Here is a 13,521-nt window from a genome sequence, read left to right on the forward strand (position 1 = left end):
AAAAAAGCAAGCTCCATAAGCAAACAGGCACTGCTTCCAGATGCAAATGTTGGTCCGGCATCAAGCAGGGGGAAGGCAGGTAGGCCAGTCGGCCCGTCATGCACAGATACGGATATATGGGAATAAACATGCTGGCGTGAATAAATCACTCACTGGAGGGGGGCAGGGGTCTGAGCTGCTGAGGAGATAGATCAGGAGGTGGGTATGGGGGAAATGTTAGATCACTATATGGGTAAAGAGGCACAATCCTCTAGAACAGTGGTTCTCAACCTGTGGGTTGCTTGCAGCCCAATCAGCTCACAGCTGCGGCCTATGTGAGCCATAAAGGTCATATATATAGTGTGTGGATGTGGCCACATGACACAGAGAACTGCATTATGTGGCCCACAATGGTAAATAGGTTGAGAACCACTGCCCTAGAAGCTCGTGATCCAGCTGATGCTATTTGCCCTTACAAACATGGAAATAGGACAGCCAAGGAAAGCCACATTGATATACTCGTTCCCCCCAGCTGTCACATGAGAACAATGCTATGGCTGTAACTCAAAAGACACGTTAAAAGACTAAAGCAAATAGTGTTTGTAAAGCACGGCAAGATCCTGCGATGGAAGGTGCCAAGGAAGCACAAACCATTAGTAGTTGCCCCTCCTCCCCCAGCCAGACTGTATAGGGCATCAAAAAAGGACCACTTATTGTCCAGGAATTAAGTGGTGTTTTTCTAAGGTGGGCTGCAGGCTTCTAGTGGCTGATACAGAACAGGGCCAGGTACATTTCTGTAGGGGTTTCATTAAAATCTCTTGGTGGAATCTAGAGAGGGGGATAGCTCAGACTGTAGGAGAAAAAAGTCCCAGTGCCAAGAACTACACCCCAGTTGTTACCTACTAGCTAACTACAGTGCAAGAACAGTTCAAGTTAATACATGGATGCTCCGGTTACTCATGGTTTATGCTAGAATGACCACACTGGCTCTCTAGCAAAAGAGGTTTTAGGAGGCCAATGCAAATGCCAAAATAGAAAAGTTTTATTACTCTCTATTCTACAGTAGTAATGTGCTCAGTGTGGGCTTCAAGAAACTGGCAGATACTTTAATTCGTATCAGAGGGAGACTGCCTAGTGACAAGCTGCAAGATCGGTTCCAAGTGTAAGGGAATCTGTCACCTAAATTTTGCTTGAAATGAACTAGCTCTCCCTTGTGTGACAGAAATTGGAGAGGATTAAAAGTACTGAATCTTATACATAATGGAAACACTGTCTGATCGATTGGAATGTATTTCTGAACCAATTTATCATTCCAGGTTAGATCATTTTAAATACATTAATTTAAAGGCTGGACTAAGGATTTAATGCATTTTGTCTTTCCTTGTAATCATTCAGGAGAATGAACCGACACTGGATGTTGCTCTGTAGATTATTCTGAGATTAGATAGATGCCTTTTATCATTAATAATGTTGAACTGCGTGCACTGGTTTTGTGTATCACTGTGGCAGACATCCCTGAACTGCTTGCTCAAGATTAGTCAACTAGCATATCACTTTCTAAACCCAATGTGCAGCCTTCTTTACAGCCTGGCAAGAGCGAGGGGATGACATGGCCACGTCTAGGCCCAAATGCATTGGAAATGGCTAAGCATTGCTCAGGCTAGTGCCCTAAGAATCTCAGCTAATTTACATGATCAGTAATTTCACGTTATCCTTAATTCTAGGCCCTGAGAAGTGACTTGGAGGTATTGGACCATACTAATCCACAGCACAGAGGAGAGTTAGAAAAACCATTCTGGCATTTAATGAGTTTGGCTGAACTGGATAAGAAAGAGGATCTCTGTCCAACTTCACCCCTGTAACTCTCCAAGACAATAGCGAGCAACAACACTTTCAACCACCGAGACACAAGTTAGAAGCTATTACATCATCTGAACATACTCATTGGCTGACTGTGTCCCAAAAAAGTGAGACAACTTTTGTTGGCAGCGTCTGCCTTATGGAAGCTAACCCCTTTAGGGGAGTCATGTCAAGCACGGAGCATTAATATCAATACAGCTTTGCTCTGGACAGCAAACTTCCCCTTTGCTGTGGATTAACAAGTCCAAAGAAATTGCTCTTCAGACTGTTCTCCACTGCAATCCAGTTTGGTCCCATAATCATGACTGCAACTTACAGGCACAGCCCCCAAACATCCTCTGGAAAGTCTGGATTGGGAGAGTATCCCATAGGGCACCATGGAGCAGGGTATGCTTTGCTGTTTGGTTTTGAATGGATACAGCATGTCGCTGTTTGAATGTTTGGCCCCTTGGACTAAGACTTGAAATAGCAGATTGCCTGGTTTCTCTGGCAATGATTTGCGGATGTGAGGAAACTCGACCCACCTGTTTGACATGCAAAGGGCTAGTTCCCTCCTACCATTTCAATGGTTGGAGAATTGGCTATTGCAGACTTCACTCGCAGCTGAAAACATGGCAATTCCTTTTCCAAGGACACACAAAACCAAGATCCTGCTGTGTTCTCACAGTGCTTTCTCCAAGCGTCGAAACACCAGTGTACTGATCAAATTCCACCTCCTGCAATTATTTTCTCCCTCCCTGAATCCCCTCCTCTGATTTAAACAGACACAGCATTCTTTGCTTATGTCCTAACAGGTTGCTGCACTGTTGAATGGCTGGTGTTTCACCCCAGAGGTGGCTGCATGTCATCAACAGATGAAAATTTCTTGTATGTAGTTGGTAAAACACCGTTAGATCCTTCTAACTGTGAGGGTACTGTACAAATGCAAGATCATTTCCAAAAATAAACACTGGTTGAACCATCAGTAGCCACCACTGCACTCAGCTAGAGTGAGAGGCTCATAGTAGTCCATGATGGGAAGGGAATGAAAAAGATTTAATCACTGTAGTGGGGTCTAGTAAAATTGATGTGCACAGCCATAAAACAGAGTGCCTGCTCCATACATCTGAAATAGACAGGATGAAAAGACAGACCAGAGAGGACAGGGCAGATTGCTAGGCAAGAGAGTGAGCTTAATCTCTTAAGAGCAGGCATAGAAGGGGCTGCAGAGATGATGAGTGATGGAGCTGCCCAAAGATGTCAGATGTGAGGGGAGTCAATAATGGGGGCTGTTCTAGACTTGGGGGCAGCATAAAAGCGTGGGGAGAAGCAAGCAGGAGGAGATGAAAGAGGGAGGGGTGGGCAAGGCCAAGGGTGGGAGGAGGAGGAGATGGGAGCTGACATACAGAGAGGAAGACACATTTAGGATACACCTGCACCGGAGCTGGGAGCACGTGTCCCAGCTCGGGTGAATAGACAGGATAGTAGCATTCCCTCAAAGGTGACTTCCCCCGCTCTAAAGAGCTCCTGGGGCTGAGGGCACACAGGAGGCCCACTGCTAGGGGAGTTAGGGAAGAGGGAGCCAGACTGTAACCCACTGACTTCAAACACTAATCTCTTCTCACTTCATTCGTCCCAGACAGGGTAACACCTGGACTACTGCGTCGTTTTGGGCGCCACACTTCAGGAAAGATGGGGATAATGGGAGGCGCATCCGGAGGGGACCAACAAAAATGATCTAAGGTTTAGAAAGCCTGAAGTATAAAGAAAGGTTAAAAACCTGGGCATGTTTAGCCTTGGGGAAAGCAGCATGACGGGGGCCCTGACACCAGTCTTCAGATATGTTAAGGGTGGTTCTAAAAAGGGTGGGGATCAAGTGTTCTCCATGTCCACTGTAGGCCCATTACTTGTCTGCAGCAAGCTCTAGAACAGGCTTCCAAGGGAGGCTGTTAGAATCCCCATCCCTGGAAGATTTTAAACACAGGGTGGATAAACACCTGTCAGGGATGGTCTAGGTTTACTTGGTCCTGCCACAGCGCAGGGGGCTGGACTTGGTTTCCCAAGGTCGCTTCCAGCCCGACATTTCTGTGATTCTAATGGCCAGAGCTCTTACTGAAACCAGGGCTTTGCGCTCACACTGTGTTGTTGCTAGTGGCTCCTGCAGCCATGTCATCACTGTCAATGCGACATTGTGCTTGTTTTCCGTGTCACTAGCACAGGGGGAGGTGGTAGAAAGAGATGGGCTCCAAGACACAGTCTTGATTCAAACAAGTGTGTCCAGCAGCAGCAGAGCGACCTCTGCCAAAGGGCAGCTAGTTAAATAGCTGTTCCAGTGAGGAAGTTCCCAGGTCATAAGACACTTTATCTTGTAGCGTGCCTTTCATCTGAAGCAGTGGTCCCCAAGCTTTTCCAGGTGGCGGGCACCAGACGACAAGCCACCAAGGACCATGGCCGGTGGACAAGCATCTGCCAAAATGCTGCCAAGAAGTGGCAACGTCAAGAGGTGTCGCCGCCGAAAATCAGTGGCATTTTGGGGGCGATACCTCTTGGTGACGCCGCTTTTCAGGGGCATTTTGGGTAGGGTTTGTACAAAGCATATTTTTTTAAATGGATCTTGAACGCTCAAGGATCTAGCAGAGTTGTTTGAGGATAGGGTTGATAAACAGAGGATATATGCAGATGTGAGTGGATTTTGGAGAGGGGCTGCATTCACTGGCTAAAGTAACAGGAGAATTTAAGCAGAGGGGCAGCCCAGGTAACACTGAGATGGGTAATGTGCTGAAGGAATGAGTTACTAGCTTTCAAAGTCCCTTAGCTCAGCAGTCTCACAAAATTAACCCCCCATTGGGCATGATTATTCCCTCAAAATGGCCAGAACAAAGAAGTTTATCTAAGCAAATATGCAGCCATAGAGGATGTGGGAAGGAGAGGAGAGTTCAGATTCTGATGCCAAAGCTCCAGACAGCAAACACAAACCACAAGTGGGGATATGGAGCTGGATGGGAGCGAGGTCCTTTTGCCCAAGAGAAACAGGTGGGGCTTGAAGACTTTAAGCTGATGGGAGTTAAAATGAGGTCAGAAGTTTAACTGGTCAAGAGAGGACTGGTGAAGGTGTCAAGTTATGTGCAGCCTGAGTTAAAGCTAGAAGCGAGTGATAAGATGACTATGCAGGTAGACAGGGCAGAAGGTCATGAAAGTAATCTGGTGGGATTTTACCAGGGAAGAAAGAAGCCACTTCCAGTCATAAGTTAGACAGGTAGCAACAAACCCACCCCAGAAGGGAACTGGATAGCCACACAGCTTGGGCGCGGAATGGTATGCAGAAGCCGAGAGCATATGGTAGATGGAAGAGATCAATTACGTCCCTCTCAGCTAATGAAGGATCATTCCCTATTGGATGTTTGGAGGCTAGGGACATCATTCCTTACCCATCCTGGCTTACCACATGCCCATGGCTGGTAAGTATACCAGGGAGCATGAATCATCTTCTGCAGGATCTAACCTCTCATTTAAAAAAAAAAAGTTTCTAGTTGTGAAGAAGCTCTCTGCGTACAAGGGGAGTGTACAGAGTCAGTCTGCATACCACTCCGATGCCTCTGCTGTTACTCAGATCTTCCACGCACCTGCAGCAGAGTGAAAACCAACAGAGGTGTTGTCAGTCTCACCGCTACTATACTCTGCAAGCAGCTGTGAAATGGATAAGAACTGAGCCAATTTTATTTTGTTACATCTTAGGAAAGCTCCATGCAACAGCAGAGATGGAGGAAATATTCAGTTCACAGAAGGACTCCAAAGTGAAGGCTGGGGGAAGGATAGAGTAGCACAAGACACCCCACTTGCAGCAGCCATAAAGCCAAGCAGGAGTATAGTAGAACTGTCCCTAAATATAGGTCTCCCCACCTTTCACATCTGTGTGGCTAGTGGGTTTAGTGCTCTGGCTACTACATGACTGGTAACATTTCTAAGCCCTACGCACACGTGTGAGAATGATGGGATACATTAGAAGAGAAGTGGAAAGAGGGGTTTTCAGAGGAGATAATCCATGCAGAGAAAGAGTAGACTGCCCAGAAGCTAGGAATGGACCGGTGTTTTTAGAAGGGGCCTTCTAATTGTTGGGTTGCTGCATTTGTACTGTGACTAGTACACTTTGCTAAGAATTTTGCAGGGTTACACTATGAAGTCATGTAAGGGGCATGTAAGAACCTACATAAGGTAATGGCACTATCTGGGATAAACCATGGCAGCTTTAATCTCAGCTTTACTGAACGGAGGTGCAGAAGGAGAGAGAAAACTTCCATTTGAATTCATGCTCTAAACAGATGCTGTTAAAAATGTGTATAAAAGTGTTGTTGCTGCATCCACTGAACCGCTCAACTTTGAAGGGGCATTAAAAATGAAAAGCCTGATCAGTTTGTTTTCTCCTTCGTTTTGCATTCCTGGTGAGCTACAAATTAAAATAATCTAAGGTATTGTGCCTGCATAAATTCGTGGTCCAGACAGCATCGGTCCTGCTTGCAGTCAGCAGCATCTGTTGCAGCTCAGCGCTCACCCTGGAAAACTTCTCTTCATCCACAGAACCATTCAAGAGGTTAGAGGAGGTGGGGGGCCATGGCAGGGTCTCACTGTAACAGTCCACAGGGTAGGGGTAAATGACGAGCTGCAAGTACAACAGGCCCATGGTCCTCTGCAGCAAGTTCTTCAGCCCCCGCTTAGAGAGGGGGTTGCCAAACACCCCCAAGTAGCGAAGTTGAGAGCAGCGGCACAGGGCGGGGAAAAGTGATTCCAGATGGATATCCATCAGGCGGCACTCCATGATGTCCAGGTGGAGAAGGGATGAAGAAGCCTCTTCTAGGAGACGCTGGAAGGGCTGGAGAAGCGAGTCAGACAAGTTGTTGCCGCTGAGGTCCAGCTTCTTCAGGGTGGGGGTGTGAAGGCTTTGTGAAAGGTAGGCGAGGTCATTGGGGAGCAGGTAGCAGAAGGCCAGCTCCAGGCTTTCCAAGGGACCCTGCAAATTGCTGGTGGGAAGAAAGATTGTAAGCATAAGTTCCTTTTTAGATAACTACTGTCGCTCGCAGAGGACAGAAATCAAAATGGTTGGAAAAGGCCACACTACCAAGTAGCTCAGGGCCAAATCAAGGCCAACATTAAAGCTGCAGATTTGTACGGTGACGACCATCCCTAATGCTAGTTATAAAATCTGGATGCTTGGAGAATTGCATGACAGGACCTGCAGTGCACTGGCCAAACTTTCACATTAAAGGAGGCTGCAGAATACAGATCCCAACATGCAAAGAAACTTCTCTGATCAAGATGGAGCATTGCATGATGGGACCTGTAGTCTCCATGGGTCACAAAAGAAGAGCTGCAACCTGCTCTATTACACAGAGTCACTCACACTCCTGTCAATTTGCCAGTGCAGCCCTCAGCTGGGCCCCCTCGGCCCTACAAATAGCTTACCCCAGCAGCTGCCTTAGCTTCCCGGAAAGCCTGGAGGAGCCCAAATTCAGCTCCTTGAGACAGGACAATCTACTGAGCTGGGTGGCGAAGTAGTGGAGGCTTCCTTCCATTCCCGCTGAGAGCCGCCTCACATCAATGTTGCTGTAGGGCAGCTTCAGGCTGACCAGGTTGGTGAATTTTGCCATGTGCGGGAGAATCACCCTCAGGCCAGACAGCCCCAGGTTATTGAATCTCAGATCCACCTGCCGAACACCTGTGGGATCCAGGAACTCCAGGAGCCCCACGGTACTTGCAATGGGCAGCTCCTCAGCCCGGAAGTCCCTGCACTTCAGCCGCAGCATGCTGTTAGCGTTGTTCTGCAAGGCATCTTTAAGGACTCCGTAAGAGGTGCTGTTCACAAAGAGATCCACGTGGACTTCCACAGAAACGGGCCGTGGCGGCGGCAGAGCCACCGAGCTGCTGTAGGGGCCTTTCCTCCGCTTCGAGGTGCGCTTGGTGCACTTGCTCTGGTGCTTGGAAACATCAATGCACGCTTTCGCCAGGGTCACCGTCCTGGACCACAGGCTCATGCTTTCTGGGCCCTGGTCTATTCCATCGTCCTGAAGCCCCGTCATGTCTAGAACCTGCAGGCACTGCCTCTTGCTGGGGAAGACAAGAAAAAAGGAGCAAAATAACAAGAGACTGAAAAGACCTATTTGGTCACCTACTTCATTCACCCAGCTACTGCGGGATCGTTCCCCACACAGGGCCATGTAGTCACTCTCCCAGTGGCTTGGGAACCAGAACCCAGTGGGGGGAGGGAGAGGCGTTAGTATCAATTACTGGCTTGAAAAGACTCGCTCTCGCTCCAGGACTGGGGCTCATCTCCCTTCTTGTGGCAGCTGTAAAGACTGAACCACTTGTGTTGCTCAGATAATGTGACACGCAGCCTAAGGATTAGCTCTTTGGTTTACCAGTTCCAGATGCATGGACTGTGGCTCTGCCTAGCTTTAGTCTTTTGGTCACTTGTTCATTCTAGAACAGAGGAACCACATGATCTTACTGCAACCCTCAGCCTTCCCCACCCCATCTCCCACCACTGTCTCCAAAATAAGAGTGACACTATTCAGTGCCGATAAGATTTAGAGCATCTCAGGCGTAGATCTCAAAGTTTTCTGAAGGAGGCTAAGTATCACTGCCCCTGTTCCACAGAGCAGGAAAGCCTGCGGTCACAAAGCAGGGACTAGAATCTAGGTCTTCTGATTTCCGTTCCAACCCCTATCCAGTGAACCTCACTGCCTTCCCTGGCAGGGACTTTGTTTTACAGAAAAAATAAAAAGCATCTTACACTTTGGGGCACTGCATAATGATTAAGACAGGCTGACATTTAAGACCGTTCCCTCCATTTCCAACAGGAAGAGAGCAATACTCATGGATGGATAAAACCAGTGGCCAACCAGCAGGAATTATTGCATTGTGTCCCACCACCCAAAGCTGCTTATGGCCTGTCACTTGACAAATGGAAGTTGTTTAATGCTGCAGACAGGCTAGTAGTGCCACACTGCAGAGAAACCACATGCATAACGGCCAAAGAGCTTGCTTTCAAAGTGCAGTCTGCTGCACAATCACATGCAAGGAGCCAGAGGAGGCATTTACCAAGCAGCTGCTACCTGAGAGTCATCCCATTCTGCTGCAGTTTGAGGAAACTGAAATTGGAGGCCCTGTTTAACATGGTAAAATACCTGGAACATTTGGTCCACCCAGACTGAAGTCAGCACCCCGCACCTCAGATCAGCAGCTCCTCCTCCAGAGGGACACAGAGCGCAATTTCAATTTGAACTACACACCCAAATATGGAAACCACCATATTTTCTTGTCACACAACCAAGAACAAAAGCAAAGCTTGTCTCAGCCCTACTGGATCATCAGTGCAGGCTGTACTAAAGAGCCAGAGGCCCAGGTCAATTACATTTAACATGTTAGTGCAGTGTTTCCTTAACTGGGGGTCTCGACCCAAAAGGGGGTCACAGGGCTATTATCAGGGTGTCACGAGATCTCAACAAATATTGTGATAACCTTTAGATCCTTTGCTAAGGTTACCATATTTCAAGTTCGCAAATAAAGGAGACTGCCAGGTGAGGGGTACAACAGTTGCCGCTCTCCAGCTGCCCAGCTCTGAAGGAGCACAGAAGTAAGGGTAGCAATACCAAATCACGGACATTTGTTCATATTTCAAAAATGAAAACTGAACGTGGAGGATGATTTAAGGGTCTGCCTCAGTTCCCTGCAGCTGCGATTGAAAAATAAAATGTGCGCTTCAAAACAGCAGCACCCCTCGCAGGAAGTGTCCAGATACTTGTTTGTATATAGTTGCGTATAAAGCCACAATCCTTGGATAATGTTATAATTTTTGCCACAATCACTGAAAGGGGCTTCCAGCTTCCCAAGCTGTATCCTGTTGTCTATTTTTTTACTCAGAAAACGTGTTTTTTAAATATCCATGTATTTATTCCTGAAAACGGTTGCTTTACACTTTTTGAGAGGCTTCAGTGCCTTTGGCTGCAGGGATAATGATTCCATGCTTCATTTAGTGCTCCTGAGGATGTACAGTATTTTTGTCATCACTTTTGGGGCAGTGGGGTCATCACAGCCTCAAACAGTTTCAAAGTGTGGCCCAGCAAAAAAAGTTTGAGAACCCCAGTGTTAGTGCGTTACTGTAAGTCTCCTTCCCCACCACCTCCCAGTATAGTTTAGTCTCATCAGCACGTGACCTTTGTGGTAGGTAATGAGCTATGCGCTGACAGGTACCTTTGGCTGGGAAGTTGGTCTTCGAGAGCCTCATTCAGGTAGGCCACCACTCCCAGGATGACAGTCTGCACACATAACTTGTTGGGCTTTTCCTGGAGCAGAGCACGGTCACAGTGCTGACACTTCCGCAAAAGCTTCTGGAAACTAAGTACTGGGAAAGGCCATGTCTGCACCAGATCTTGCAGCACAAGAGTCCTCTTGTCCATGAAAGCTGCCTTGAACAAGACTGGATATAACTCCTTTGGGATGAACTCCAAGGCACCGCGCACCGTGGAGTGGTGGGAAACCACCTTCTGTGCACAGAGGAACACGAGGGAGTGCATGGCTGCAGGGAGGCAGCAAGCCAGAGCCTCAGCTTCACAGAATCACTGAAAGAGAAGAGAAAGACCTAATGATATATCTGCCTCCAGGACACACTGCAACATTCCTGATGAGATCTCTGACTTTCACTAGGAATTAACCAGTTTTTGCATTGTTCCCTGCAGCTGCTGATGAGTGGGCAGGAGAGATATATCCCATCCTCATCTCACCTGTTCTGCTTCTTCTGCTCTCTGAGAGCCAGCCACACAGCGAAAGAACAGAACTGGGAACCCAGTGCAAGGGTAGAAGGCCAGCATAGCTGCCTGCCCGGCAATTTCAGCTAGGAAAGATCCCACCTGCCTCCGGTGCTCCACCGACATTCTTACAACAGGAGCGGGCTAGAAATCAGAGGGGGACCCCCAGAACTGCAGAAATTTAACCCTGTGGTTCCAATTTGCTAAACTGCTTACAAGCCCCCAGAGCACTGTTGGTCCTTGATTGTACAAGGCCAGCCAGGGTGCAGGTCCTCTCTGACCAACTCACAGCTCTTCTTCCCTTGCCCAGGTCTCCTCCCTCCCTACACCACACTGACCACCAAGTTCCTCCCCTTTCACGATGCCACATGTCTCTCTACTGTTTCTTCGACCTCTAGCAAGTCATCTGCAGCCCACTGCTGACCCTGAAGAGCATGGGGCTACTGAGTCTATGGTCATGAACTAAAATGGTTATTTCCCCAATATAGCGGGCAGGGGGCAGCATCCTTCAGAGCTTTGGATCTAAAGATCTATTCATCTTCAGACTCAGCCCCTTTTGCTCACCCTGATGGGAATGGTCTTGCCTAGCAAAGATCTGATTATCACAACTGTTATCACAACAGCTCTTATATTAAGTTTCACCAGAAAGCTCAGAACCAAAATGCCCTCACTTAACATAAATGGAATCAGAAACTGTGGCGCAATATCATGGCTCTCAGTAGCCATTAGATCTTGAGCCAACACACAACAGTCACTGTTCCCAGACATAGTGCAGCTGAGCAGGGCAGTAAGGCTCAGTCCAACAGACCCAACACCTTAGCTGGCTCTGCTAGGAGTCCCCTGGAGAAAGATTAGGAATTGTGCATTCATAGATTGTCTCTCCTAGGACTCCTTGGTCTTCAGTCAAACTCATCTTAGCTGTCAAGATGGGAAGCACTGTGTACGTGAGGTCAGATCCAAAAAGCACAGCCACTGCCCTAACACAATCATCCTAAAGCTGAACTAAGTATCCCCTTCCTCCCTATCTATCCCCATTTGTACCTTATCACACTGCCCCCATCCCCTCTGCTTTGCTAATATAACATCTGCCTCAGCCACCTGTATATCCACATCTCCCACAACCATCTTTGTGCTTTCTTCTATCCAACCTCATGCTTGGAGCTCGGGCCCTGAACCGGTCCATAATACCACTGCCCTTTCCTCCTCCAAATCCACTTCTAGTTAGTGGATCACTGGGGATTGCGGATATTACACAGACTGATATAAATACATGATCAGAATGATCAGGAACTCTCCAGTTGAGCATGTGAGCCTTTCTATTATATTTTACTCACTTGTTACATCTTGTCTTTAATTACTTAGTAGGGGTGGTCTCTCTCCACGTGTTTGTAACAACACTTAGCACAACATACCTTGATTGATTAGGGCTTTTGGATGTTACTATAATATAAATAAATGCTACAACAACCAATATGTCCAGCCCATCTGCGATTGAATCCAGGATTGTATTAGCCATCATTAAGGATTAAACAGCACGTCAGTTAGGGATACTGGCCACTCTTTGCCCAGACTGCTGGGAAGAAATAAGGCAGCACTGGCAGATTACCACTTGGCCCCCACCTTCATGCTGGTTTGCTCCTCCTTCTCTCCTTATGCTGATCCTGACAGAAATCAAGGAAGTTAGATCAGGGGTTAGAGTAGATGACCCTTGCGGTCCCTTCTAACCCTATGAGTTTAAGTGGGATAGGACAGCGACCCCTCCTGGCCTGTTAGCAGCCTTGTTCCACCTATTCAGTCAATCTGGCCATCATAGGGTTTCAGCCACAGAATCTGAGGGTTCAAGTAGTGAAAGGCCAAATATAGTGCAAGAAACGTTCTAGTACAGTGCACTCTTCTCAGACCAACTAGCTACATTACCAAGAGCACAGCCCCCATCCCACAATGAGGCCCACTCATGTCTCATTCCACCGCACTTGACTATAACATCACCGTGTGGTCCATCCAATTGTGGCACCAAATCCTGGCCATCTCCCACGCCACTAAGGCTGGTCAGTGGCACACACATGGCGAAATTAAGCCACAATAACCGCTTCCCCTTCTTCTTCCCCCCTCTACTTCCCACCCGATACCAAAGAAGGGCAGAGAGGGATAGCTAGACCAGGAGATGCTGGGATTCACCAGTCACCCTTGGAGCAGTCTGGACTACAACCTACTGACCAAAAACGGGGCAGTTCTTCCAAGCTGCTGACATCCAGAAATGATGCTTTAGCATCAGCAGACCTGAGCCCTGACTCCCCGGCGGGGAACCCGCTCTTCTGGGCCCGGTTCTGCCGGAAGCGATCGAGGAAGCTGCTAGGAGATGCTGCAGGAGCCACCTCCAATGGGGGGGCGAGTGGGCAGCAGATATCACAAAGCCACAGAGCTGGGGTGGGGCAGAGGGGAACAGAGACGTTTGGGGGAAGAGCCGCAGGGGAGGGGAAGAGCCCCACAGCAGGACTGGGGGAACGGACAGCTGCTCCGGGGGGGGAGAGAGTCAAGCCCCCCGCTAACACACTACGGCCTGGGAGGGGCTCAGTCCCCCCCAAGAAGGGGTCAACCCCCTTCCCCCACTTCACCCCGCCCCCACTTGTCTCAGGGGGTTCGCGCCACAGACCTCTCCCCTGACGGGGGGTTCGTGCCCCGCCCCCCGGCCCTTACCGTCTCCCCACCGGCCAGGCCCCACGCGCGCTCGGAACCCCCGGAGCCGCTCCGGGCTCCGCAGGCCCCGCCCCACCTGAAGCTACCGCACTTCCGGGTGTGCGTGATGACGCAGAGGCGTGTCCGGTCACGACGTTTTCCGGAATGGAGAGGCGGGTCCTTGCGTTTCCTTGGAGATTGGGGCTGTGATTGGGCAGCTGGCTCGTCC

At 48.7% G+C, this 13,521-nt stretch overlaps 1 protein-coding gene across 2 annotated transcripts; it reads right to left on the reverse strand.

The window, feature by feature from the left end:
* Window positions 1-997: 997 nt before the first annotated feature.
* Window positions 998-13,416, reverse strand: LRRC14 (leucine rich repeat containing 14). Of its 2 annotated transcripts, XM_075063313.1 has the most exons (5): window positions 13,314-13,391; window positions 12,237-12,277; window positions 10,063-10,430; window positions 7,276-7,917; window positions 998-6,833 (listed from the first exon to the last, which is right to left on the reverse strand). In XM_075063313.1, the coding sequence occupies exons 3-5, from the start codon at window positions 10,383-10,385 to the stop codon at window positions 6,263-6,265; spliced, it is 1,536 nt and encodes a 511-aa protein (XP_074919414.1). In that variant the 5' UTR covers window positions 10,386-10,430; window positions 12,237-12,277; window positions 13,314-13,391; the 3' UTR covers window positions 998-6,262. The 2 variants fall into 2 exon arrangements, with proteins under 2 accessions (XP_074919414.1, XP_032646875.1); XM_032790984.2 differs by lacking the exon at window positions 12,237-12,277 and having other exon boundaries at window positions 13,314-13,416.
* Window positions 13,417-13,521: the final 105 nt, after the last annotated feature.

This window comes from Chelonoidis abingdonii, chromosome 2 (assembly GCF_003597395.2).
Source record: "Chelonoidis abingdonii isolate Lonesome George chromosome 2, CheloAbing_2.0, whole genome shotgun sequence".
NCBI lineage: Eukaryota > Metazoa > Chordata > Testudines > Testudinidae > Chelonoidis > Chelonoidis abingdonii.

What these genes read in the sequence shown, in the direction of transcription:
- LRRC14 (XM_032790984.2), bottom strand. Translation starts at nt 10,385, where the DNA reads ATGCACTCCCTCGTGTTCCTCTGTGCACAGAAGGTGGTTTCCCACCAC. An exon ending in GACCAACTTCCCAGCCAAAG is followed by an intron (nt 7,918 to 10,062) that starts GTACCTGTCAGC and finishes TGTCTTCCCCAG; the next exon opens with CAAGAGGCAGTGCCTGCAGG. An exon ending in AAGCTAAGGCAGCTGCTGGG is followed by an intron (nt 6,834 to 7,275) that starts GTAAGCTATTTG and finishes TCTTCCCACCAG; the next exon opens with CAATTTGCAGGGTCCCTTGG.